This window comes from Pristiophorus japonicus, unplaced genomic scaffold (genome assembly GCF_044704955.1).
Source record: "Pristiophorus japonicus isolate sPriJap1 unplaced genomic scaffold, sPriJap1.hap1 HAP1_SCAFFOLD_578, whole genome shotgun sequence".
NCBI lineage: Eukaryota > Metazoa > Chordata > Chondrichthyes > Pristiophoridae > Pristiophorus > Pristiophorus japonicus.
The window spans coordinates 83,974-111,748 of NW_027254486.1; the positions used below are offsets into that span (position 1 = coordinate 83,974).

At 44.6% G+C, this 27,775-nt stretch overlaps 1 protein-coding gene across 2 annotated transcripts in view; it reads right to left on the bottom strand.

Annotated features, from left to right (window-relative positions):
- LOC139254795 (exportin-5) overlaps nucleotides 1-26,944 on the bottom strand; it is an 83,960-nt gene extending 57,016 nt beyond the window's left edge. Inside the window, exons 1-5 of one of the 2 annotated variants that reach the window (XM_070873817.1) lie at nucleotides 26,630-26,944; nucleotides 5,807-5,928; nucleotides 4,082-4,154; nucleotides 1,439-1,576; nucleotides 347-529 (exon numbers count right to left, since the gene is read on the bottom strand). In XM_070873817.1, the coding sequence (XP_070729918.1) occupies nucleotides 347-529; nucleotides 1,439-1,576; nucleotides 4,082-4,154; nucleotides 5,807-5,928; nucleotides 26,630-26,941 (828 nt within the window). In that variant the 5' untranslated portion in view covers nucleotides 26,942-26,944. The remainder of the gene's footprint in view (nucleotides 1-346; nucleotides 530-1,438; nucleotides 1,577-4,081; nucleotides 4,155-5,806; nucleotides 5,929-26,629) is intronic. The other variant, XM_070873818.1, reaches the window with a different exon arrangement.
- Nucleotides 26,945-27,775: the final 831 nt, after the last annotated feature.

The following is a 27,775-nucleotide window of genomic DNA, read 5'->3' on the forward strand; positions in this document are numbered from 1 at the left end:
CCACAGGGTCGCTGCAGATGACCAATCACCAAGAGTTACGGACCAGTTACTAGATTACAATACACATCAGATTTGAGACATTCTTGAAGTATATTTATTTTGTCCTCTTCAATTTTCTGTTCTCTTTCTCTTCCCCCCGCCCCGCCCTGCCCCCCCATCCCCAACCCCATCGGGCTGAGGCAAACTGCTGCCCTAGTTGACAGTAGTTAACTTTGGAAAGACTAGTAAATGAACCTGGGACCTTTCTGGTTTGTCAGCTACAGCACTATACCATACTGTTCTAGAAGACAACTTGTGAAATTCATCATTTAAAATTAGCAGTAGTAACTAGAAATACAGTAATTACCAGCTGTTTGTAATGTTGAGTGTGCTCCTGCAAAATGTCCAAAAGAAAACTGAAGAGCTGCATCATGTTTTGAGTCAGTGCATGCTGAATGTCCTTACGACGCTGAGCGGGTATAGTCTGGAAGGTTACCACATCTTCCACCAGGCGCAGAAGGATTAGCATTACCAGCTCAGTTTGCGTTTCCTGAGGAGAATAATTAAAAACAGTTAAATCATAGATTACAAAATAGTATACAATCCTTGACAGGTCATTTCATGGAGCAAATTGCAAAAACCAGATAGCAAATGTTTAGCGATTTGGAAATTTGTACATAAATGTATATTTGAAATATTTAAATCCAATTTATTTTAGTAACTTATCTAATGATGGTAACCACAAAAGACGAAGGGGTGGGGTTATAATCTATCTTGCTTCTTAACTTGGAATCTGCCATCTAACTCGTGGAATATAATATGTCACTACTACTACTAATTGCATCTCATGTACTCCCAATGTTTCTAATGCAGAACGAGATGCTTAGCACAAAAAAATTAGGAAAGGATGAACAAGCTCAGAAGGGGTGACCTAATAAGTCTTTAACATTATGAAAGCTTTTGATAAGAGTGTCTCCACTTGTGGGGAAAAGCAAAACTAGAAGCCATCAATACAAGATAGTCACCAAGAAATCCAATAGGGAATTCAGAAGAAACTTCTTCACCCAGAGAATCGTGAGAATGGGAACTCGCTACCAGAGGGTGTGGTTGAGGCAAATAGTACAGATACATTTAAGGAGAGGCTAGATAAGCATATGAGGGAGAAGGGAATAGAGGGTTCTGCTGATAAGTGTTAGATGTGGAAGCATGGGAGGAGGCTCAAGTGGAGCATAAACGCCAGCATGGATTAGTTGGGCCGAATTACCCGTTTCTGTGCTGTATATTCAATGTAAAAAAACAGAAACAGAGATAGAGATAAAAAGAAAGATAGAAAGAGACACAGAAATAAGAGAAGGGAAGTTGGAATTGCAGGAAACATTAACAGCACAGAATTTACACAAACTGTTGCAAAAGAACACATTCACTTCGCAGTACCTATTACTGGTAGCTTTGGACTTACCCCCATGGCAGTTAGTTTATCCATTTCATTTAGCATATCTGGCCACTGCTGTGGCCACTCCCGCTTGATCATTTCTACCACAATGCGGGAAAGTGCATCTTTGATGTAAGCCTCTTCCACCATGATATTATGAGTACCCTGAGGAGACAGAAGAAATGTTTAATCAACTGCAATTTTTTTCAAATTAATACCGATTTTAGGAACTGCAGTCATGTGTTAAGAAGGAAAACATCCTTTGCACAGTAGCCAAAATCAATTGCTCCCTTGTCCCAGGAGAACAGATAATGCAGCTTCACATTGCAAAAATACACACAGGTGCAGCATCGAGAATCCGGAACCCTCAGGACAGAGGCCGTTCCGGATTCCGATCGTCTTTCTGACGTCAAGAATCCGGAAACACCCAAGCCCAGGTTTGGGTATTTCCGGATTTCGGAATGTCAGAAAGGGGGCGGGGCCCTGCCCAGGAGGTGTTTGGGCGGGCCGACGAGGAGGCCCCAAGGTAAGGGCAGTGGCGGCAGGCGAGCAGCAGCAAGGCAAGGCCCAAAGTCGGGCAGCGGTGGTCGTGGTCGATGGGTCCGGATTCCGGAATATTTTATGGATTCTGGACGACCTGCCACCGATCATACCGGAATCCAGAACATTCTGGATTTCCAATGCTGCACCTGTGTACTGATTGTAATATTACAAAAATTGAACACTGGATTACATAATCCTCAAACCCACACTGTTGGAAACGGAATCCAAAAATGGAAAAATAAATTAAGGACCTATGGTCATTGAAGCCATTGACTGGAATTTATGGAAAACTTTAATACAAACCAACCCAGCACCAACAAAACATGAAATGAAACTAAAATGCCCTACATTGAGATGACCCGCCCTCAACAGTGAGGTTTATTTGGCACACTGCTTGAGTTGGCTCTGGGGATACAGACTCTCTAGAAGCAGAGGATTTTCTTGGGGCCTGTTTATCTCTCGTGTTTCAGAAGCCCAGAATCTACATGGAATGTCACTTTATTTGCAGGCAACCATTCCATTGGCACAGCAATGAATCAACTACCATATGATCTACTATTAGTCGCAGAATCTTGTGGAAACAGGAATCCAGAAGCTGCAGGAATTCAGACAAAGCCATTCTGGGCTGAAAAACTGCCATCATTTCATGAGCTGTATAATCAAAGTACATCTTATGGCTCAAGGTTTATCCGTAGCAAAGATAAAACGAACAACTGCAGAAGTCAGAATCTGGCATAACTAAAGAAAGAAAATGACAGGTGGAAGAACCACACAAAAAACTGCTTAATAACAAGACTTTACATTTATCTGTTGTCTCTGCAGTAACTCCAGGCTTGTGGTATTATCTGCAAAGTTACATGCAAAGGAAGAAAATTACTTCCTTAAAGTAAATCAAAGTTTGCACTTTTATGAGAAGGGAATTTTAATTGCAGGCACTTCCAACAAAAAATATTAATAACTCTTTCTCCTACCACAGAAAAGGTAAATGTAATATTCAAGTTATTAATTAAAACCAGTTAAAATTAACCGCAGAGTATTGCTGGCACCCTTTGAAGCGTACTGTAGGTGAGTAATCATATCAAAAGTTTGTTTGATAACAATCCTGTGAAGCGCCTTGGGACATTTTATTAGGTAAAGACACTATATAAAAGGCAAGTTTTATTATAATGGAACGTGGAGAGAAGTGGAACTCTGCCAGCTCCTGGAACGGTTTGTTAAAACATAGTCTAAATATTCAAACAGTACAAATCCCACCCAGCACTATTTTCATTGGAATCTGCTACCTTGGCAACCTGCACATGGTGAAGTGGCTGCAGTGGACTAAAGTGCTTGGAGGTTTCCAGCCAAATTTTTTTTGGGGGGGCAGGGGTGGAATTAATGTCCCGCAGACCCCTGTCTGGGAGCACCCATGTGCTGCAGCTGCTAGTCTGAAATGCTGGAGGTCAGGTAGTGGTATCAATAATGGTGGAGTCGGGTTGTCAACTTTGGTTAGAGGCATTATTGGAGATTTGATCACGTGAAGTTCTGACCACGACATCAGATAACATGACTTCTACAAATGTTATTGGATTTACCTTAGGTTGGGTTCCAGTAGTTGAGAACCTATTATAGTTTTGCGCTGTTGTGCTAGAACCAGGAGGCCAGCCGGGGGCAGGGAAGAGGGGTAAGAGAAGAAACCATTCTCTCCATTGCTCCTCTCCAAGCCCCCAATCTCAACTGATCTCTCTCTTTCTCTCGTAAAGATGATCTATTTACACAGCATCCAGTGGCAGAAAAACCCTCCGGTCCTGTGATAAAGCCATGCGTACATTCAATCGCAGAGATAGAGCCGTTGTGCTTGCTGGGTAGAGATCTCCATCGCACAAAAACCGTTTATTTCACCCAATGCCGCCTCATACTTACCTGTGTGTCCAGTGGTTTAAGTTGTAAACGGACTTGGTGCATTGAAGGGTGTCCTTAGTTTCAAGGTGCAGATTGAATCTATTACAATGCAAGTTATTTGGGACTGTCAGCAAGTGTCGTTTTCTGGGGACGTCTGTTTGTACACGTTTCATTGTAAATGCAAGTAGCTGATGGTAGGAAAGGGTCTATTGAGGACAGAACAGGAGAAAAGTTAAGATAACTTACACGAGATAGAAGAGTCATCACACTATTCTTCAGCTGGATCTTATCACGGTGCGCCATACCATTCCAACGAAACCTTAAAAAAAAAAGCCAGACGTCATCTTTGATGCACCATTGTGCAAATACCACGGTCTCATGAGTGAAGTTTGAAGTCTATTTTCAAAAACACAAATATTCAGTAATGTACTATGCAAGAAAGAATGTGATCATTCTTACTATTTGCACGGAAGAATTGCAGCAGACACAAGGCTGAAGGAAATTCAAAACAACTCTGGGGTCAGGGGAAACCCCACTGTTTAATGATGACACACAAGGAGCAAATGTCTCTGCTTAGCCTATATTCTACCACAGGGGGTTGGGGGGGGGCAGTGGAAAAATGAACTCAAGATTATGCACAACGTATTCTACTTCCAATCAACATTCCCTCTAAGCTGTGCAGCCACGCAGCTGTCTGCTGGTCCCTTTAAAATGTGAAATTTTGGGCATGCGCGAAACTTTGAATGGGCCACGCAGCCCATTAAAGGGGCCATGTGCCAAAACAAAGAGGGGGAACATTACTTCCAATGCTGTTACTACAATCAAATCCATTTCTGAATAAACATTTGGGGCAGGGGCAAGGAGACATGCATATGTCCTCATATCGATCATGCTGGAAATTAGTTATCGCCAGGGAGTGCACTGAACGAAGGTTCTCTGCATTGCATCCGAGCACTTCCAGTAGAGTTTCCTTTCAAATACCTGGCTCAGTCAAGAAATTGCCTTTCAGCTTTATACCACAAAATTCTATATTCTAGTGCTGTCGCATCAAGTAGTTGCCTTCATTTTCTGTTTGTGACAGAAAGCTTGTGGATTATAGCCAATTTGTGTACTCCCTACATCACAGGCAGAAGTTACTTGAAAGATGAGTTTTCCCTCTGAATCTTGTGAGAATCTCACTTTGAGGAGAGTCCCTTAAGTTCCCTGCTACTTTAGGTACCATTTATACAGAGAAAGAAACTTCTCTCTTCTGGGACAGACCAGAACAAAGCACATGAGCAACAGTGTGTGGTGTGACCTTTTTTTTTTTGCATATTGCATATTAATTTGCATATGGGCAACACTTGTTAAAAGTAATAAAAATTGTTGGAATGAGTGTGTTATTTTTTCTGTTTGAGGGATCAGGTTTCAGGCATGGTTTATTTATGTATCACAGTAACTTAAGGTTCATCCACATCTATAAAATCAAGTTATACAATTCCACAAAAGTTGTCAAACCCTCCTGCATCAACACTGAATCTGGTTCAGGATAGAAATACTCAAGTCACGAGCAGTTCTCCCTCTGCCCCTCCCAAGTAATACTACATGCCACTGTGGAACATTAGTACCAGCTACATGGTCCTTGCTCACTTATATATTCCAGCATAGTGTACTGCATTCTACTCTACCTGCCCATTTTGTATTATACTACAACGGTCAGTTGCTATGGCCTTCTCTTTCTCCTCCATCATGTTGACTTTTAAGGTTTGCATTTTGCGATCAAAACCTTTAAATAAAATATTGGACAAACTTAACACATGCAAGGAGGAAAGCAGGATGTGTGTCAAAGACCTCATTCAAATAAATGTACAAAATGTAAATAAAGTCAGGATTCACAAATTTATAATCAGATCTACAGCTGCACAATATTCCACTTATTTGAACTATGGTATTAAAATAACATTACAGCTGCATAGCAAAATTTTCACTCACTTGATGGAATGCTCCAGAATCTGAAGTCCAAAGTGGCGGACAATCCCTGTATTGTTTTTCTCAGCCAGACGTAGTCCACACTGCACAGTGTGCGGACACTTCTCCTTAAATTCTTCACAAAACTGCAGTATTGAAGCGAGAAGAATATGTTTAAGCAGGTTGCTTACAGAATGCCACCAACATTGTGAAAATTTGCTTTCGAGAACCTGTCCCAGCAACAAAACATTCAGATGAACACATTACCCTTCAGTCACATTAGATTTGCACCACAAGCCATTTTGGAATCTGAAAACAATTGCATCCGTGTGGAAAACTGAATGCTGGAAAGCAACTGTGGCAATTGAAAATTGACATCTCCCCTCAACAGGTTTAGCACAAAAACCACCCATGACTCAAATACAATTCCATGCTGATTGCTTTGTAACAATGGAGCCACAAGTGAAACCCTCGTACGGAGCTTTGTTATTCCCAAATTTGGTAGAACCACACCCATCAACAGATCAATGTAAACATAATGGCCCAAAAATTGCTGGAATGGCACAGCTCATGGCGAGCGACATGACTTGGACCTTTTATCCCACCCTTTAGGAGCGTATAATTGCGCTGCGAATTGCCAGAAATGCGAATTGATGATGGCGCAACAGTATCAACATCGCATCTGGGACCTCAAATATTTGACCAAATGATGGAGAAGGAAATAGGGTAAATTAAAGTTAGAGACAGAAAGAGAGAAAGAAAGAGTGAATGGGAGAGAGAAATGAAATAGAAAAATATATATATATATTTTTAAACCGTAGCAGCAGAAAGAGGGCATTGTAGCCCAATTGCTCGCTTCCCGAGACCCACGTTTAAAGCCACATGCAACCTCTTCACCTCTATTCAGCAGCACTAACCTCACTATTTCACTGTCCTTGTCCTCAGTTCCATTTCATCCTTCCCTTTATCATGGTTCAAACCACTCATACACTGCATCCCAGAAAGAAAATTTCTAACTCGGCATTTCTGAATGTCAAAACAGCTTTGCATCCAGAACATTATTGCCTTAACACAAGAAATTAAGAATTAGGAGCAGGAGTAGGTCATTTGGCCCCTCGAGCCTACTCTGCCATTTAAGATCAACTCCACTTCCCTGCACTATCCCCATATCTCTTGATTCCCTTAATGTCCAAAAATCTATCACTCTCCATCATGAATATACTCAATGACTGAGCCTCCACAGGTAGAGAATTTCAAAGATTCACTACCCCAAGTGAAGAAATTTCTCCTCATCTCAATCCTAAATGGCCGACCCCTTATTCTGAGACTGTGACCCCTGGTTCTAGACTCCCCAGCCAAAGGAAACATTCTCCCCGCATCTACCCTATCAAGCCCTGTAAGAATTGTGTATGTTTCAGTGAGATCACCAGGGCCCTATATAATTGCAGTAAGACATCTTTACTCTTATACTCAAATCCTCTTGTAATAAAGGCCAACATACCATTTGTTTTCTTAATTCGCTCGGGCAACTAGGGGTGGGCAATAAATGTTGGCCTTGCTAGCGATGCCTATAATCCCAAAATGATTTTTTTTTTTAAAATAGCTTAACTCGATTGAGATTTGATAGTGAGCACTTGAATAGCTGGTGTTTGAACTCATCCTTTTTTGGCGTGGAAGCAAGTCATCCTCATTTTGAGGGGCTGCCTATGATGATGCCGATGATGAATTTAGAGTTGAGGGCTTTATTTTTATTTATATTTAGTTTGGTTTTAAGAAAGGTACAGTAATGTGGTTATGGACTAGCAACCTAGAGGTTGAGAGTTCAAGTCCTACCTTGGTAAATTTAACTTTTGGAAGAGATAGGCAAAATGGAAAAGGAGGAGGGGTAGCCCTGATAATAAAGGATGGGATAAAGACAGTCGAGAGAAAGGATCTTAGCTCGGAAAATGAAGTAGAATCTGTTTGGGTGGAGCTAAGAAACAGCAAGGGGCAGAAAACATTGGTGGGAAGAGGCTTAAAATGTTGCCAAAACGAGCAGCAAGCCTGAGGATTGGGAGGATTTTAGAATTCAGCAAAGGAGGACCAAGAAATTGATAAAGAAAGGGAATGTGAGAGTAATCTAGCGAGACATAAAAAGACGGTAAAAGCTTCTATAGTTACGTAAAAAGGAAAAAATTAGCAAAAGTAACTGCGAGTCCCTTACAGGCTGTGACAGGAGAAATTATAATGGGGAAGAAAGAAATGGCAGAGAAATTAACCAAATACTGTGTGTGTCTGTCTTCATGGAAGAAGACACACACCTCTTAGAAATAGTGGAGTACCAAGGGTCTAGCGAGATTGAGGAACTGAACAAAATTAGTATGAGCAAAAAAAAAAGTACTGGAGAAATTAATGGGACTGAGAGCCGATAAATCCCTTGGACCTGATGGCCTACATCCTAGGGTTTTTGAAAGAGGTGGCTATAAAGATAGTGGATGCATTGGTTGTCATCTTCCATAATTCCATAGATTCTAGAACGGTTTCCGCAGACTGGAAGGTAGCTAATGTAACGCCGCTATTTAAGAAAGGAAGGAGAGAGAAAACAAGGAACTACAGACCAGTTATCCTGACAGCAGTCGTAGGGAAAATGCTTAAAATCTATTATTAAGGACGTGGTAACAGGGCACTTAGAAAATAATAATAGGTTTGGGCAGAGTCAACACGGATTTATGAAAGGGAAATCATGTTTGACCAAAAGTAATATATCCAAGTTTGCTGATGATACAAAGCTAGGAGGGAATGTAAGTTGTGAGGAGGATGCAAAGAGGCTCCAGGGGGATATAGACAGGCTAAGTGAGTGGGCAATAACATGGCAAGTGGAATATAATGTGGAAAACTGCAAAGTTATCCACTTTGGTAGGAAAAATAGAAAAGCAGATATTTTTTTTTAAATGATGAGATTGGGAAATATTGGCGTTCAATATTAATCCCACAATCAACATAACAAAGAGAGAGATTATCTGGTCATTATCACATTGTTGTGGGAGAGAGCTTGCTTATGCGCAAATTGGCTGCCGCGTTTACTACAGTACAACAATGATTACACTCCCAAAAGTACTTCATTGGCTGCAAATGGATTTTGAGATGTATGGTTGATCCTGCAAATACCCTGGGAGGACAGACTTACCAACGTTAGCGTTCTCGATCAGGCCAACATCGAAGCACTGACCACTCTCGACCAGCTCCGTTGGGTGGGCCACATTGTCCACATGCCCGACACGAGACTCCCTAAGCAAGAGCTCTACTCAGAACCCCTCCACGGCAAGCGAACCCCAGGTGGGCAGAGGAAACGTTTCAAGGACACCCTCAAAGCCTCCTTGATAAAGTGCAACATCCCCACTGACACCTGGAAGTCCCTGGCCAAAGACCGCCCTAAGTGCAAGAAGAGTATCTGGGAGGGTGGTGAGCACCTCGAGTCTCGTCGCCGAGAGCATGCAGAAAACAAGCGTGCAGCAAACCAGACTCCCCACTGACCCTTTCCTTCAACGACTATCTGTCCCACCTGTGACAAACCGTTTTGGACTGTTCAGTCACCTGAGAACTCACTTTTGGAGTGGAAGCAAGTCTTCCTCGATTTCGAGGGACTGCCTATGATGATGATACTGTATGCGCTGCTCATGATGCGGTCTCCTCTACATTGGGGGAGACCACACGCAAAGTGGGCGAACGCTTTGCTGAACACTTCCTTTCAGTCTGCAGTGGGACCCCAAGCTTCCGGTCGCTTGCCACTTGAATTTTTCACCCTACTCCCGCTCCTCTGTCATTAGCCTCATATATTGTTCCAATGAAGTTCTACGCAGGGTCGAGGAACAGCAGCTCATCTCGCTACCAGGCATTTTACAGCCTTTTGGCCTTAACATTGAGTTTAACAACTTTACATCTTAACTACCACTCCCATTTTAACTCAGTCAGCAGGTGCTGAATGGAGGTTGGCTGCACCAGAGCCATCAGGAGTAGAAGTGGTGTGAGCTGGTACTTGGGGTGGGAATCCCACAAGACCAGTGTGGTGGTCTGCAACCCTAGGCTATACCTGCCTTTCTTCTGCCACATTCCCGGGACACAGCAACCCTTTCTGCTTTGCCAGCTTTTCCATGCTTTCCTCCCTCTCTGCTACTCCACTGTAACCATTTACACCTCCTCTAGACCCATCTTTTGTTTCTGCACTTGTCCCGTTATCACCTCCTTTTGTCTTGCACCATCATCGCTTTTGTCACTTAAATCGCTCCTGCACTCCACCCTAACAGACCTTTCCTTGCACCATCCCCACCCCCCATCTGTACTTGCTTAAATGCTGTTCAACTTCCAGTTCTGATGAAAGGTCATGAACTTGAAATGTTAACACTGTTTCTCTCTCTCAACACATGTTGCCTGATCTAGAGTGTTTCCAGCATTTTGTTTTTATTTCACATTTCCAACACTCGGTATTTTGCTTTTATTTTATTTTCAATGCAATTGTTTTAAACTAAGGGGCAGCCATTTTTCATGGAGCAAGCTTCCACACACAGCAGGGTGACAATTGACCAATATTCAGATTTTGTTGGTGCTTAAGGGAGGGATATTAGCCTCGAAAAGTGTCAAGATGTTCTACTAACAGCTCTAGACAATACAACACTGCCTCAGAACTGCACTTGTGTTACTTTGGATTACATGAAGTCCTGGAGTAAGGCTTGGATGCACTACATTCGGACTCAAGGGAAAGGTCAACATCCATTTGAAGGGTTTTCGCCCTTCTCGCTTCACCAAAACATTGGATCTGCTTTGTTCCATTTTCACCTGTCTGAACACAGCCAGCAATAGCTTCCCACCTGTGTATGAGCTCCAGGGTCACTCAGATGTATCCCTGGCCCATTGTTCTGTTCCTTATCTACATGATGCCTCTTGACATGCAGGTACCTAGCATCGCTCAAACATTTCTTGACTGCTTTAGTACGGTCAAACTTTTTGCTCAAAATGAATTCAGGATTGGTCACAAGTTCCTGTAGCTCAATAATAGCAAGATCAAAGCCAGTCTTTAGCCCCGTCAAACTCCGCTCATTTGACAGTGCCCTTATCACACACGCTTGAGGCGAACCAAGCCATTTGCAATTTTAACATCCTATTTCACCCCAAGTTGCACTTTAAACTCCACATTCGGTCAAAACCATTATGCACAAGAACAGAGAGTTTGGGTATGGGGGAGGTTGTAGAACTGGAGGAGGTTACATTGATAGGGTGGTGCGAGGCATTAGAGATTTAAAAGCGAAGATGAGCATATAAGCATTGAAGGTGGGGGCGGGGAAGAGGAGAACTGGGAGCCAATGTCAGCACGGACAGGGGAGATGGTGAGCAGCACGGTGTGGGATATGACACGGGCAAAGATTTGGAGGAGCTGACATTTACGAAAGGTGGAGGATGGGAGACACGCCTGAACCGCATTGTAATAGACGAGCCTGGAGCTCAAAGGCATGAATGATCGTTTCAGCGGATCAGCAGAGGTAGGGGCAGAAGCAGCCAATCTTGCAGGCACTCTGATTTACTGGCTATTCAAAACTCAGCCTGTGAACAAATAGTGTGCCCAGGCTATATAGTCAACTCCCTCCAAGACAGTGGCTGGAGGAATTGGTAACGGGGCGGGTTTGTGGCAGGTGATAAGGGAGGCAGCAAGTGCATTGTGGCGGATATTCTTCTGAATTTGTTTGTGGTAAGTAGGCAATGAAGTCAAGGCCACATTTATAAGTTATCACTAGCTGCCCTAAGGTGGTGGAGGACCTTCAACTTCTGCAGCCCTTTTGAGAGAGTTGATGACACTCCCATCATGATAAGTAGGGCATTCCTATATACTGACCCAGTGATGATATAGGAATGGTGATATATATCCAAGCCAGGATTCATGTCACTTCAAGGGGAACTTGCAGGTGATACTGTTCCCACGACATTGGTTCTCTTATCCTATCTAATGATAGATGTCATCATCATCATCATATCATAGGCAGTCCCTCAGGATCGAGGAAGACTTGCTTCCACTCTTAGCACGAGTCCTTAGGTGGCTGTACAATCCAATATGAGAACCACAGTCTCTGTCACAGGTGGGACAGATAGTCGTTGAGGGAAAGGGTGGACAGGGAGCCTGGTTTGCCGCATGCTCCTTCCGCTGCCTGTGCTCGATTTCTGCATGCTCTCGCCGACGAGCTCAGCGCCCTCCCGAATGCACTTCTGCTGCTTAGGGCGGTCTGTAGCCAAGGACTCCCAGTCGCACTTTATCAGGGAGGCTTTGAGGGTGTCCTTGTAACGTTTCCTCTGCCCGCCTTTGGCTCGTTTGCCGTAGACGAGTTCAGAGTAGAGCGCTTGCTTTGGGAGTCTCGTGTCTGGCATGCGAACTTGTGGCCTGCCCAGCGGAGCTGATCAAGTGTGGTCAGTGCTTCAATGCTGGGGATGTTGGCCTGGACGAGGATGCTAATGTTGGTGCGTCTGTCCTCCCAGGGGATTTGCAGGATCTTGCAGAGACATCGCTGGTGGTATTTCTCTAGCGACTTGGTGTCTACTGTACATGGTCCACGTCGCTGAGCCATTCAGGAGGGCAGGTATTACTACGGCCCTGTAGACCATGAGCTTGGTGACAGTTTTGAGGGACTGGTCTTCAAACACTCTTTCCGTCAGGCGGCCGAAGGCTGCACTGGCACACTGGAGGCGGTGTTGGATCTCATCATCAATGCTTGCTCTTGTTGATAGGAGGCTCCCGAGATAGGGGAAGTGGTCTACGTTGTCCAGGGCCACGCTGTGGATCTTGATGTTTGGGGGGCAGTGCTGTGCGGGGACAGGCTGGTGTAGGACCTTTGTCTTACTAATGCAGGGAACAGCACCAGCCCTTATACATGGCCTTCTTCGACCTTACAAAGGCCTTTGACACCGGCAACCGCGAAGGTCTATGGAGCGTCCTCCGTTTCGGATGCCCCCAAAAATACGTCACCATACTCCACGACAACATGCAAGCCGTGATCCTTACCAATTCAGGTCCGGACCGGGGTCAAGCAGGGCTGCGTCATCGCCCCAACCCTCTTCTCAATCTTCCTCACTGCCATGCTCCACCTCACAGTTGATAAGCTCCCCACTGGAGTGGAGTTAAACTACAGGACCAATGGGAAGCTGTTCAACCTTCGCCGTCTCCAGGCCAGGTCCAAGACCACTCCAACCTCTGTCGTCGAGCTACAGTATGCGGACGCCGCCTGCGTCTCTGCACACACAAGAGGCTGAACTCCAGGACATAGTCGACGTATTTACCGAGGCGTATGAAAGCATGGGTCTTACGCTAAACATTAGTAAGTGATAGATGTAGCAAGAGCAAGAAAGCTGTCAAAATTGCTGCAGTGCATCCTTCAGATTATATATTCTGCACCCACAGTACGCCAGTTATGGAAAGGTGGATATGGAGTCCAACTGTTCTGTCCTGCATGGTGTTGAACTTCTCGACGTCTTGAGCCTTGTTGATAGTGGCGAGGTTTTCAAGGATCAGGTGGTGAGCCATTAAGAGTACCCAGCCAGTCATTGTGTTGCTATGGCTGGACCAATTCAGCTTCTGGTCAATGCTGGCACCCAAGAAGTTGATGGTGGGGGACTCCAATAGTGATTGGGTCTTCTGATTCAAAAAAGTCATTCCTAGAACTTGTATGGTATTAATGTTACCTGCTAATTGTCACACAAATCTGGATGTTATCAAAGACCTGCTATAGGCTGGCATGTGCTGTCTCACAATAAAAAGGAGTTATCGGATATTGTTAAGGGTTCGCTCTCCTCAGGTAGTCTCCCTCTCCCTCAAATCTGCCGTCATTACCTCCTCAAAAAAACAATCCTCGATCCAACCGTCCTTGTAAACTACCGCCCCACCTCCAACCTCCCTTTCTTCTCCAAAGTCCTTGAACATGTTGTCGCCTTCCAAATCGGTGCCCATCTTTCAATCTCTACAATCCGGTTTCCCCGCAGTACCGAAACGGCTCTCGGTCACAAATTACATCCTTTGTGACTATGACAAAGGCAAGCTACCCCTCCTCGTCCTTCTTGACTTGTCTGTAGCCTTTGACACAGTTGACCACTATCCCTCACCAACGCCTCTCCACCGTCATCCAGCTGAGTGGGATTGCACTTGCCTGGTTCTATTCCGATTTATCTAATTGTAGCCACATAATCAACAGCTTCTCTTCCTGCCCCCGCATCGTTACCGCTGGTGTCGTCCAAGGATCTATCCTTGGCCCCCTATTTCTCATCTACATGTTGTCCCTTGGCAACATCAACCGGAAACTCAGCGTCGGTTTCCACATGTACGCTGATGACACCCAGCTCTACTCACTACCACTTCTCTCGACCCCTCCACGGTCTCCAAATTGTCAGACTGCTTGTCCGACATCCAGTTCTGCATGAGCAGAAATTTTCTCCAATTGGATATTGGGAAGACTGAAGCCATTGTTTTCAGTCCCCACCACTGATTCCATCCCTCTCCGCAACTCCTAGCTGAGGCTGAATGAGACAGTTCACAACCTTGGTGTCGTATTTGACCCGGAAATGAGCTTTCGACCACATATCCGCAGCATAACTAAGACCGCTTATTTCCACCTCCGTAATATCACCAGCCTCCACCCATGCCTCAGCTCATCCGTTGCTGAAGCCCTCATCCATGCCTTTGTTACATTTAGACTTGACCAGTCGAACACACTCCTGGCTGGCCTCCCACATTCTACCCTACGTAAACTAGTTGATCCAAAACTTGGCTGCCCATGTCTTAACTCACACCAAGTCCCGCTCACCCATCACCCCTGTGTTCGCTGACCTACACTGGCTTCCAGTTAAGCAACGCCTGGATTTCAAAATTCTCATCCTCATTTTCAAATCCTTCAATGGCCTCACCCCTCGCTATCTCTAATCTCCTCCAGCGCGCCTCCCCGCCCCGCCGGGATGTTTGTGCTCCTCTAATTCTGCCCTCCTGAGCTTCCCCGATTATAATCGCTCAACCATTGATGGCCGTGCCTTCTGTTGCCTAGGTCCCACTCCCTGCCTAAACCTCGCCGCCTCTTTCCTCCTTAAAAACGCTCCTTAAAACATACCTCTTTGACCAGTCACCTCTGCTAATTTCTACTTGCATGGCTCAGTGTCAAATTTTTATCGTATAATACTTCTGTGAAGCACCTTGGGACGTTTTGCTATGTTAAAGGCGCTGTATAAATACAAGTTGTTGTTAATTCTGGAGTCGAACACTGGAATCGTCAGCTGACATCCCACTTCTGACCTAATGGAGGGAAGTTCACTGAGGAAACAGCTAAATACGCTTGGGCCAAGGAACATCTGGAGGGATGTCCTGGGGCAGTGATGACTGACTCTTAACCACCGTCCTTTGCATCAGGTATGCTTCTAATCACTGGAAGGTTTTCCTCTGGCTCCTGATGACCTCCATTTGGCTTTGGCTATCTGGTGCAGTAGTCAAATGTTGTCTTCATCTCAAGAGCAGCTCCACTTCAGGCATTTAGCTCTTGCATCCAGGTCGATATCAAGACCGTGAGGAGTTCCCGATCTGAGTGGTTATGGTGGAACCTGGTGAGCAAGTTTTGATGATTCACCCTCATTTATTGCAGTCACATGCTGGGTTCCAACAGAAGAATGGGCGTGTTGATAAGAGTTGTCGCCTTCTGTAAGTTGCCTGGTTGTCCACCAACATTCTCGAATGGAATGTGGTTGGGTTGCAGAATTTTGCTCCAATCTATTGGTTGTGGGTCAGATTAGCTCAGTCTATAGCCTGCTGCTTTTGGTGCTTAGAATCCAGGTAGCCATGTATTGGTTGCTTTGCTAGTCTGATGTCTCACTCCCAAGTATGCCTGGTGCTGTTCCTGCCATTACCTTCTACACTTCATACAGAGCCAGGGTTGGTCTCCTGCCTTGATGGTGATCAAAGAGTGACAGATGTACCCAAGCAAGAGGTTACAAATTACAGTGGTATACAATTGTGCTGCTGGTAGCCCACGGAGCCTAATGATGCCCAGTTTAGGACTGTTAGATTGGTCTTTAGTCTTTCTCACTTATGACAGCGGTTGTGCTGCAGTGCACAAGGGAGCATGTCCACACAGTGGAGACGAGAAGCGTGGTCACTTCTACCAATGCTGTCAAGGACAGACAGATAGTTTAATTATGTCAAAGTCAAGTAGGTTATTTCCTTAGCCCGGTCCCCTCACCACCCAACATAGGCCTACTCAACAGTTATGTCCTTCAGGACTCAGGTAGTACTACCAAGCTAGTCTCTTGGTAGTGGATACTGAAGTCCCCCACTCAAGGCATATTCTGTGTCTGTGTTCCTCAGAGCTCCCCAGTAAAACTGAACATGGGAGGAATATTTCTTCTTGGGAGATGGGGAGGGGTACACATTGTTGGTGGTTTACTCAATCCTATTTGTCCTTAAGCCACATCTAAGCCAGAGCTAGAAGGAGGACATGTTGCCTTCCCCAAAAGGACATTGAGGGAACAATCTAGAAGCTTTCACATTTGTCTTCCTGATGCTAGCCCACAGAATATACGATATATTGAATTTAGGTTCACAACTTGCCATGTGGGATTTGAATTCATCGTCTCTAAATTGCTGTACCAGTAGCATAACTGATGAGTGCAAGTAGGCTAGTGTCATACAAGTGGAAGTTTATATGTAAAAAGATATATATTTGCAATAGATAGCTGTGGTAGGGTGAGATAATGCCATGGAAGGATTTGAAATACAGTACCACAAAGACCAGTCAATTTTCAAGCCCACTCTCCTCCAGTTTGGGGCACAGAAGAGGCCCATTATGCAACCAAAACAAAGGCACTCTCTCATTAAGCAATTCCAGATTAGGTACACCAAGGACAGATGAAAGTAAAGACCCAAGCATAGTAAAGCATATCCTGCAGCAGAATGTTATTTGTTTTATTTTCCTCACCAGCCATTGCTTTGGTTCTCATTTGTGCAAAATTGTCAACAGCGCAGTGCTGCAAATGATGGCACTAGAAAAAAATGGGCCGATGGTACAGATTCATTTATGAAGGACAATCATAAGAACAGAAGAAATAGGAGGAGTAGGCCTTTCGGCCCCTCGAGCGTGCTCCGCCATTCAATATCATGGCTGGTCTGATCATGGATTCCAGTCCACTTCCCTGCCCGCTCCCCATAACCCTTTACTCCCTTATCGCTCAAAAATCTGTCTATCTCCATCCTAAATATATTCAATGACCCAGCCTCCATAGCTCACTGAGGCAAAGAATTCCAGATTTACAACCCTCAGAAAAAATTCCTCTTCATCTCAGTTTTAACTGGGCGGACCCTTATTCTGACACTATGTCCCCTAGTTTTAGTTTCCTCTATGAGTGGAAATATCCTCTCTGCATCCACCTTGTCGAGCCCCCTCATTATCTTGTATGTTTCAATAAGATCACGCTCATTCTTCTGAACGCCAATGAGTATAAGCCCAACCCGCTCAACCTATCTTCATAACTCAATCCCCCCTCATCTCCAGAATCAACCTAGTGAACATTCACTGAACAGCTTCAAATGGAAGTAGATCCTTCCTTAAATACAGAGACCAAAACTATACGCAGTACTCTAGGTGTGGCCTTACCAATACCCTGCACAGTTGTAGCAGGACTTCTCTGTTTTTATACTCGATCCCTCTTGCAATAAAGGCCAACATCCATTTGCCTTCCTGATTACTTGCTGTATCTGCATACTAATTGTGTTTCATGCACAAGGATCCCCAGGTCCCTCTGTACTGCAGCACTTTTTCTCCATTTAAATTATAATTTGCTTTTCTATTTTTTCTGCCAAAGTGGATAACCTCACACATTCCTACATTATACTCCATCTGCCAATTTTTTGCGCACTCACTTAGCCTGTCTATAACCCTTGGCAGATTTTGTGTGTCCTCACGATTTGCTTTCCCGCCCATCTTTGTATCAGCAGCAAATTTGGCTACATTACACTCAGTCCCTTCATCCAAGTCATTAACATAGATTGTAAATAGTTGAGGACCCAGCACCAATCTCTGCGGTACCCCACTAGTTATTGTTCGCCAACCGGAAAATGATCCATTTATCCCGACTGTTTTCGGTTAGTTAGCCAATCCTCTATCCACGCACAGGCATCTTCCACCCTTCAGGATGTAGTTCAGGTCCTTCACAGAAACACCTTTTTTGGCATGGAAGCAAGTCATCCTCGTTTCGAGGGACCGCCTATGATGATGATGATGATGATGATATCCATGCTAATATATTACTCCCAACCCCATGAACTTTTATCTTGTGTAGTAACCTTTTATGAGGCACCTTATCGAATGCCTTTTGGAAATCCAAATACACCACATCCACTGGTTTCCCTCTTATCCACCCTCCTTCGTCACATCCTCAAAGAACTCCAGCAAATTTGTCAAACATGATTTCCCTTTCATAAAACCATGCTGACTCTGCTTGATTGAATTATGCTTTTCCAAATGTCCCTCTATTGCTTCCTTAATAATGGATTCCAGCATTTTCCAAACGACAGATGTTAGGTTAACTGGTCTATAATTTTCTGCTTTTCGTCTGCTTCCTTTTTTGAAAAAAAAAATAGGGGAGTTACATTTGCGGTTTTCCAATCGCTGGAATTGCCTCAGAATCCAGGGAATTTTTGGTAGATTACAACCAATGCATCCACTATCTCAACAGCCACTTCTTTTAAGAACATAAGAATTAGGAACAGGAGTAGGCCATCTAACCCCTCGAGCCTGCTCTGCCATTCAACAAGATCATGGCTGATCTGGTCGTGGACTCAGCTCCACTTACCCGCCATCTCCCCATAACCCTTAATTCCCTTATTGGTTAAAAATCTATCTATCTGTGACTTGAATACATTCAATGAGCTAGCCTCAACTGCTTCCTTGGGCAGAGAATTCCACAGATTCACAACCCTGTGGGAGAAGAAATTCCTTCTCAACTCTGTTTTAAATTGGCTCCCCCGTATTTTGAGGCTGTGCCCCCTAGTTCTAGTCTCCCCGACCAGTGGAAATAACCTCTCTCTGCCTCTATCTTGTCTATCCCTTTCATTATTTTAAATGTTTCTATAAGATCACCCCTCATCCTTCTGAATTCCAACGAGTAAAGACCCAGTCTACTCAATCTATCATCATAAGGTAACCCCCTCATCTCCGGAATCAGCCTAGTGAATCGTCTCTGTACCCCCTCCAAAGCTAGTATATCTTTCCTTAAGTAAGGTGACCAAAACTGCACGCAGTACTCCAGGTGCGACCTCACCAATACCCTATACACAGTTGCAGAAGGACCTCCCTGCTTTTGTACTCCATCCTTCTCGCAATGAAGGCCAACATTCCATTCGCCTTCCTGATTACCTGCTGCACCTGCAAACTAACTTTTTGGGATTAACATCTGTAAGTGCTCTAATACTGGCTTAATCATCCAAGGCTAGGATGGTGCCAAACGTATTTCAGGCCTCCTTGGAGCGTACAGCATAGTCCTGCAAAAGTGATCATTTTTGCCTCAGTTTTCCAGGCGAAAAAGGGAACAAGGCCCATTTTCTACGTCAATATGTTTCTCTAAAAGAGTTTCATGCACAATAACCCCCAAGGTCCCTCTGCACCGCAGCATGTTGTAATTTCTCCCCATTCAAATAATATTCCTTTACTGTTTTTTCCCCCCCAAGGTGGATGGCCTCACACTTTCTGACATTGTATTCCATCTGCCAAACCTTAGCCCATTCGCTTAACCTATCTAAATCTCTTTGCAGCCTCTCTGTGTCCTCTACACAACCCGCTTTCCCACTAATCTTTGTGTCATCTGCAAATTTTGTTACACTACACTCTGTCCCCTCTTCCAGGTCATCTATGTATATTGTAAACAGTTGTGGTCCCAGCACCGATCCCTGTGGCACAGCACTAACCACCGATTTCCAACCCGAAAAGGACCCATTTATCCTGATGTACCTCGGATGTAACCCATCAGGTCCAGGGGACATGTCCGCCTTTAGTCCCATTATTTGACCAAGTACTATTCATTGACAGTGATTGTATTAAGTTCCTCCCTCCCTATAGCCCCTTGATTATCCACTATTAGAATGTTTTTAGTGTCTTCTACCGTGAAGACCGATACAAAATATTTGTTCAACGTCTCTGCTATTTCTCTGTTCCCCATTATTAATTCCCTGGTCTCATCTTCTAGGGGACCAACATTTACTTTAGCCACTCTTTTCCTTTTTATGTACCTGCAGAAACTCAGTCTGTTTTTATATTTTGTGCTTGTCTACTTTCATAATCTATCTTCCCTCTCGATCATTGTTTTAGTCGTTCTTTTCTGGCTTTTAAGTTTCCCTCTGGCCTCCCACTAGTCTTGGCCACATTGTATGCCACTTGTTTTCAATTTGATACCATCCCTTATTTCCTTAATTAGCCAGTGATGGTTATTCCTTTTCTTAGTCTTTCCTTCTCATTGGGGTATATTTTTGTTGCGAGTTAAGAAATATCTCCTTAAATGTCTGCCACTGCTCATCAACCGTCCCATACTTCAATCTATTTTACCAGTCCACTTTAGCCAACTCTGCCCTCATAACTTTGTAATCTCCTTTATTTAAGCTAAGGACACTGGTTTAATAAGAACATAAGAAATAGGAGGAGTAGGCCATACGGCCCCTCAAGCCTTTAATATGATCATGGCTGATCCGATCATGGACTCGGGTCAACTTCCCTGCCCGCTCCCCATAACCCTTTATTGCTTAAGAAACTGTATCTCTGTCTTAAATTTATTCAATGTCCTGGCTTCCACAGCTCTCTGAGGCAGCGAATTCCACAGACTTACAACCCTCAGAGGAAATTTCTCCTCATCTCAGTTTTAAATGGGTGGCCCCTTATTCTAAGACTATGCCCCTTAGTTCTAGTCTCCCCCATCAGTGGAAACATCCTCTCTGCATTCACCTTGTCAAGCCACCTCATAATCTTATACGTTTCGATAAGATCATCTCTCATTCTTCTGAATTCCAATGAGTAGAGGCCCAACCTCCTCAACCTTTCCTCATAAGGCAACCGCCTCATCTCCGGAATCAACCTAGTGAACTTTCTCTGAACTGCCTCCAAAGCAAGTTTACCCTTTCGTAAATATGGAAACCAAAACTGTACGCAGTACTCCAAGTGCAGCCTCACCAATATCCTGTACAACTGTAGCAAGACTTCCCTGCTTTTATATTCTCTCCCGTTTGCGATAAAGGCTAAGATTCCATTGGCCTTCCTGATCACTTGCTGTACCTGCACACTAACCTTTTGTGTTTCATGCACAAGTACCCCCCAGGTCCCGCTGTACTGCGGCACTTTGCAATCTTTCTCCAGTTAAATAATAACTTGTTCTTTGATTTTTTTTCTGCCAAACTGCATGACCTCACACTTTCCAACATTATACTCCATCTGCCAAATTTTTGCCCGCTCACTTAGCTTGTATGTCCTTTTGTAGATTTCCTCCTCACACATTGCTTTTGCTATCATCAGCAAACTTGGCTACTTTACACTCAGGCCTTCTTCCAAGTCGTTAATATCGATTTGGTTTGAGAACCAACTTTCTCACCCTCCAACTGAATTTGAAATTCAACCATGTTATGGTCACTCATTCGTAGAGGATCCTTTACTACGAGATAATTTATTAATCTGGTCTCTCTACACAGTACCAGATCTAAGATAGTCTACTCCCTGGTTGGTACCGCAACGTACTGTTCAAGGAAACTATCCCGGATACACTATGAAATCTTCCGCAAGGCTACCTTGGCCAATTTGCTTTGTCCAATCAATATGAAGGTTAAAATCGCCCATGATTATTTCCGTTCCTTTATTACAAGCCTCCATTATTTCTTGATGTATACTTCATCCAGCAGTGTAGCCACTGTTAGGAGGCCTATAGACTACACCCACCAGCAACTTTTCCCCCTTATTATATTCCCCAATATCATTTCTCACTAACGCACTGATGTCATCTGTTATTAACAGTGGTATCCCACCTCCTTTTCCTTTCTGTCCATCCTTCCAAATTGTCATATACCCCTGAATATTTAGTGCCCAGTCCTGGTCACCTTGCCACCACGTCTCTGTAATGGCCATCAGATCATACCCATTTGTATCTATTTGTACCATCAACTCATCTATTTTGTTACAAATGCTACGTGCATTTAGATAAAAGAGCTTTTAAATTTGTATTTTTACCATTTTGACCCAACTTTCTGGGCCCAAGTTTTGATCCGCGCCTAAAACGGTGCAGCCCCGACCTGGACGCCTGTTTTTCGCGCTCGAAAGTGCGCCGAAAAAAACCTTCAATATTCTCCGGCTCCTCGGAGGCCTTCTGTGCGCGCTGCGCCAAGCTGCTGAACAGCGGGGGGCCGAGCCAGACATTCCCGCCGATTCTACAAGCAGTGGGGGGGGGGGGGGCCGAATTTAAATAAGGCAACGTCGTGCCGGCACCCTGCGCGTGCGCGTTGGAGCGTTCGCGCACGCGCAATGGGAAATAAACATTGGCACTCGGCCATTTTTAAAGGGACTAGAGGAAAAGTGAAGATTTGTCTTGTGGACCCCTGGAAAGGTTTGTGATTTAATTTCAGTGATTCTTTTTGCATAATACGTGGTGTTGACAATGCAGCACCCATTCTGCAAATTTCAGTTTAAAAGTGTCTATGTGGCTGCCTCTCCTTGTCCGAAGGGCCTCAGTCTCCCTTGCAGCTCGAATTCTGTTTGATTGCTGTGTCTTTGGCTGTCATCCAGTCACTGACGATGCCCCTATCGCGTGGCCGAATGGCCTTCGTCCCCTTTGTAGCTCGAAGGCTGCTTGCTGTATCTTCGGCTGCCGTCCAGCCACTGATGCCGCCCCTATCCCGTGGCCGAATGGTCTCAGTCCCCTTCGCAGCTCGAAGGCTGCTTGTTGTTTCTTCGGCTGCCGTCCAGCCACTGATGGAAGGAAGGCCTGTCTGAAGCACCGCAGCTCGAAGGCTGCTTGCTGCCGCTGTTGGGCTGCCGTCGAGACACTGACGCCACCCCTGTCTCCAACATGGAAGGCCTGCCTGAAGCACCGCAGCTCGAAGGCTGCTGCTGCTTCACACAGGTAGGAACATGGAATATTTAATCTTTGCTTTGTTTATAAATTTTTATTCAGGTTGGATCTTTATTTGTATAAGTATGACTGTTGAATGATTGTAGAATTTAATTACTTCCCTTCCCACCCTTCCCTTTAAACCCCCCTCGTTCCCTACGCCTAATTTGTAAAGTGTAGGCAAGGTTTTTTCTGAGCGTACAAAAATCTTCACTTACTCCATTCTAAGTTAATTTGGAGTAAGTTTTCACTGCCTAAACTTTGAAAACAGGTGTAAGTGGCCGGACACGCTCCCTTTTGAAAAAAAAATTCTGTTCCAAAGTGAAACTGTTCTAACTGACTAGAACTGGAGCAAACTAAATGCCGAGAATTGCAATTTCTAAGATACTCCGTTCTACACCAGTTGCTCCAAAAAAACAGGAGCAACTCAGGCCGAACTTAGGCCTTCTGATTCACCTTTATGTTTATACATTCTGTCCCTTCCTGGCACACTCTGGTTTTCATGTCCCACAATGTTACCTTGATTTATTGCCTTCTCCTTGTTCTTTGACTTTTTAAATTTTCGCTCACCTGAATTCCCCCCTACCCCACCACTAATTAGTTTAAAACCCTCTCTGCAGCCCTAGTTATTTGATTTGCCAGGACCCTAGTCCCAGCATGGTTTAAGTGGAGCCCGCCCGAACAGCTAAAGAAATGATAGAGAGCAAAGATAGATTATGAAAGTAAACTAGCACAAAATATTAAAACAGATAGTAAGAGTTTCTACAGGTACATAAAAAGGAAAAAAGAGCAGCTAAAGTAAATGTTGGTCACCTAGAGAACGAGACTGAGAAATTAATAAAGGAGAACAGGGAAATGGCAGAGACATTGAACAAATGTATTGTTTATGTTGGGGAAGTCCAGAACCAGGGGTCACAGTCTAAGCATAAGGGGCAAGCCATTTAGGACCGAGATGAGGAGAAACTTCTTCACTCAGAGAATTGGGAATCTGTGGAATTCTCTACCACAGAAAGTTGTTGAGGCCAGTTCGTTAGATATATTCAAAAGCGAGTTACACGTGGCTCTTGCGGCAAAAGGGATCAAGGGGTATGGAGAAAAAGCAGGAATGGGGTACTGAAATTGCATTATCATACTGAATGGTGGTGCAGGCTCGAAGGGCAAATGGCCTACTCCTGCACCTATTTTCTATGTTTCTATGTATCAGTCTACACGGTAGAAGACACTAAAAATATCCCAATAGTGGATAATCAAAGGGCTATCGGGAGGGAGGAACTTAACACAATCACTAATGAAGTTGTAAAATAATGGGACTAAAGGCAGTCAAGTCCCCTGGATCTAATGGCTTACATGCTAGGGTCTTAAAAGAAGTGGCTGCAGAGATAGTGGATGCATTGGTTGTCATCTACCAAAATTCCCTGGATTCTGGGGCAGTCCCAGCGGATTCGAAAACCGCAAATGCAACACCTCGATTTAAAAAAGGAGGCAGACAGAAAGCAGGAAACTATAGACCAGTTAGCCTAACATCTGTCATTGGGAAAATGCTGGAGTCCATTATTATGAAAGCAGTGGCGGGACATTTGGAAAAGCATAATTCAATCAAGCAGAGTCAGCATGGTTTTATGAAAAGGAAATCACGTGTGACAAATTTGTTGGAGTTCTTTGACGATGTGACGAGCAGGGTGGATAAGGGGGAAACGAGTGGATGTGGTGTATTTGGATTTCCAAAAGGCATTCGATAAGGTGCCACATAAAAGGTTACTGCACAAAATAAAAGTTCACGGGGTTGAGGGTAATATATTAGCATGGATAGAGGGTTGGCTAACTAACAGAAAACAGAGAGTCAGGATAAATCAGTCATTTTCTGGTTGGCAAACAATAACTAGTGGGGTGTCACAGGGATCGGTGCTGGGTCCTCAACTATTTACAATCAATATTAACAACTTGGAAGAAGGGACTGAGTGTAATGTAGCCAAGTTTGCTGATGATACAAAGATGGGTGGGAAAGCAAATCATGATGAGGACACAAAAAATCCACAAAGGGATATAGACAGGCTAAGTGAGTGGGCAAAAATTGGGCAGATAAGAGTATACTGTGGGAAAATGTGAGGTTATCCACTTTGGCAGAAAAAACCCCCAGAAAAGCCAATTATAATTTAAATGAAGAAAAATTGAAAAGTGCTGCAGTACAGAAGGACCTCGGGGTCCTTGTGCATGAAACACACAAAGTGAATATGCAGGTACAGTAAGTAATCAGGAAGGCAAATGGAATGTTGGCCTTTATTGCAAGGGGGATAGAGTATAAAAGCAGAGAAGTCCTACACACAGTTTTGATCTCTTTATTTAAGGAAGGATATATTTGCATTGGAGGCTGTCCAGAAAAGATTCACTAGGTTGATTCTGGAGATGAGGGGGTTGATTTATGAAGGTAGGTCGAGTAGGTTGGGCCAATACACATTGGAGTTCACAAGAATGAGAGGTGATCTTATCGAAACATAAGATAATGAGGGGGCTCGACAAGGTGGATGCAGAGGAGATATTTCCACTCATAGCGGAAACTAAAACTAGGGGACCTAGTCTCAGAATAAGGGGCCCTCCCATTTAAAACTGAGATGAGAAATTTCTTCTGAGGGTTGTAAATCTATGGAATTCTCTGCCCTAGAGAGCCAGAGGGGCTGGGTCCTTGGATATATTTAAGGCGGATATGGACAGATTTTTGAGCTATAAAAAAGGGAGTAAAGGATTATGGGGAGCGGGCAGGGAAATGGAGCAGAGTCCACGATCAGATCAGCCACGGTCTTATTGAATGGCGGACGGAGCAGGCGCAAGGGGCCGTATGGCCTACTCCTGTTCCTATTTCTTATGTTGAAACGGAACAGCTCCCTCTTACCCCAGTAGTGGTGCCAGTGTCCCACATAGCCAACAGAAACAACAAACTGCCATCCCTAGTGCAGAGCTGAATTCAAGTTCCAGAAGTGAAACAAACAAAGTATGCTAACCAAGTGCTTGCTCTCCCTATCCCCCCCTCCAAAACAATTCAGCTACATGGAGTAACACAAAACCCATATCTAACTACTTGAAGATGCACTACAAATGCGGTCGAAATTTTGAAAGGAGCAATAGATTTTACACACTAACGTGTACGGACAATCCCAAATAACTGGTGGTATAAAAGCACGACTCCAAAACTCAATTATCAGCTGCCATACAACTCTACCAGCACATGGAAATAAGAGATTAGGAAATGGGACACATGGCGCGATATCACAATGTCTGCAGGAAAATTTCCAAGTACTAAAAATTGAAACCCAACCACCGCCACAGCGTATTAAAATGAAAACAAACGCAAGAGGAAAGCGTTTGCCTCAAATCCACCGACTTCGATTATGTTAAACAAACGCCTCTTGATCGAGCAACTCCACAGAATGAATGAAAAGCCAAAGCGCGCCGCAATGGCGCTAAAATTTTTGAAGACCATGTTTTGCAGAGAGCATGGTTCGGTTTTTTGTAAAATTGCACACAAAACTGAAACACCCGCGATGGGAAGGGAGTAAAACTTCCAACCGATGCAGTAACTTCCTGCTGGAATAAGATTCTTTTTTAAATTCTAATTTGTAAAAATAGGGCAGATTCTTGCTAAATGATTAAAGCTGGGAAGCGGGAGGTGCAGTGGGGGAGTGTATGAGGGCAAAACGCCTGCTCCTGCCGCCTCCAGCAAGCACAACTCGCCTTCAGGGCCTCCAGCCGGTAGCGCGAACTGGAGCCTCCGTCCATGATCACGTTTACCGCCTTCATCAACTGCTCGCACAGCGTGGTGATCTGGTCCCCCGACATGGTTGCACCTTCAGGCCTTCTCCTCGTGTGACTAGGCAGAGTGCACAATGAGATGGAGTCACACCGATAACCGGCGGCTTTTCTCTCTGTCTGTCTCTCGCTCGCTAAACAAAGAGGAGGCAGGAACGAACGATGGCGCAACCCCTTATTGTCTGGAGCACCGGCGGCGTGGACAGGCCGTCGCTGGAAACGCGGCCCGCTGCGCATGCGCGCGCTGGCGACTCTTCACCCGGCGGCGGGTGAAAAAAACCGTTGGCCGCTGAAGCCCCGCCCGCTTCCGGAGGGGGCGGCCGCATGGCATTGTGGGTAACGGACTACAATTCTCGGCATGCAACGGGGCGGAGGCCTGGCAATCAAATCATCACATCCGGGCCCGTTGGGAAAGAGTTTGTCTCCCGACTGGGCTCTGGGTTTTGTTGTTGTGGGTGGTGGTGGGTTGACTTTTTAAACGAATATATATATACATATCAATAAGTGACAACGTTGGAAGATCATTTTTAAAATATGTTTTCGTTGACTCTCATCGTGGAATGTCGCGTCAGCTGGACCGCTGGTGCCAATCATGCCACAAAATGAAAACACCTCAGGACGCTACAGGCGCTATACAAACACAAGTTGTTGTTCAATGGGTTCCTCGCTCGGCAACACCCACATCGGACGGGAACAAGGCAGCCGCCGGATGGAGAGAGGGGGGACATAATGTGTGTTACACAGGATAGTGCGGCTTGGTATTTATTGTCCAACTCTCCCACTGTACTCTTGTTGTTGCTTTACTGTTCGTCTTTTCGTTAATTGTTGCGTTACTCCGGGGGGAGGGGCGAAGAAACGGACCGCTTGATTCCTGGAAGAGCTTGTGAACATATATTAGTGATGCAAAATTCTGCCGATGCTGGAAATCTGAAATAACAACAAAAAATGCTGGAAACGCTCAGCAGGCCGGGCCGCATCTGTTGGGACAGAAACCGAGTTAACGTCTCCGCTTCATCGACCATGTTCAGCCATGAACTCATTGATGTTCAGCCATGAACTCATTGAATGGCT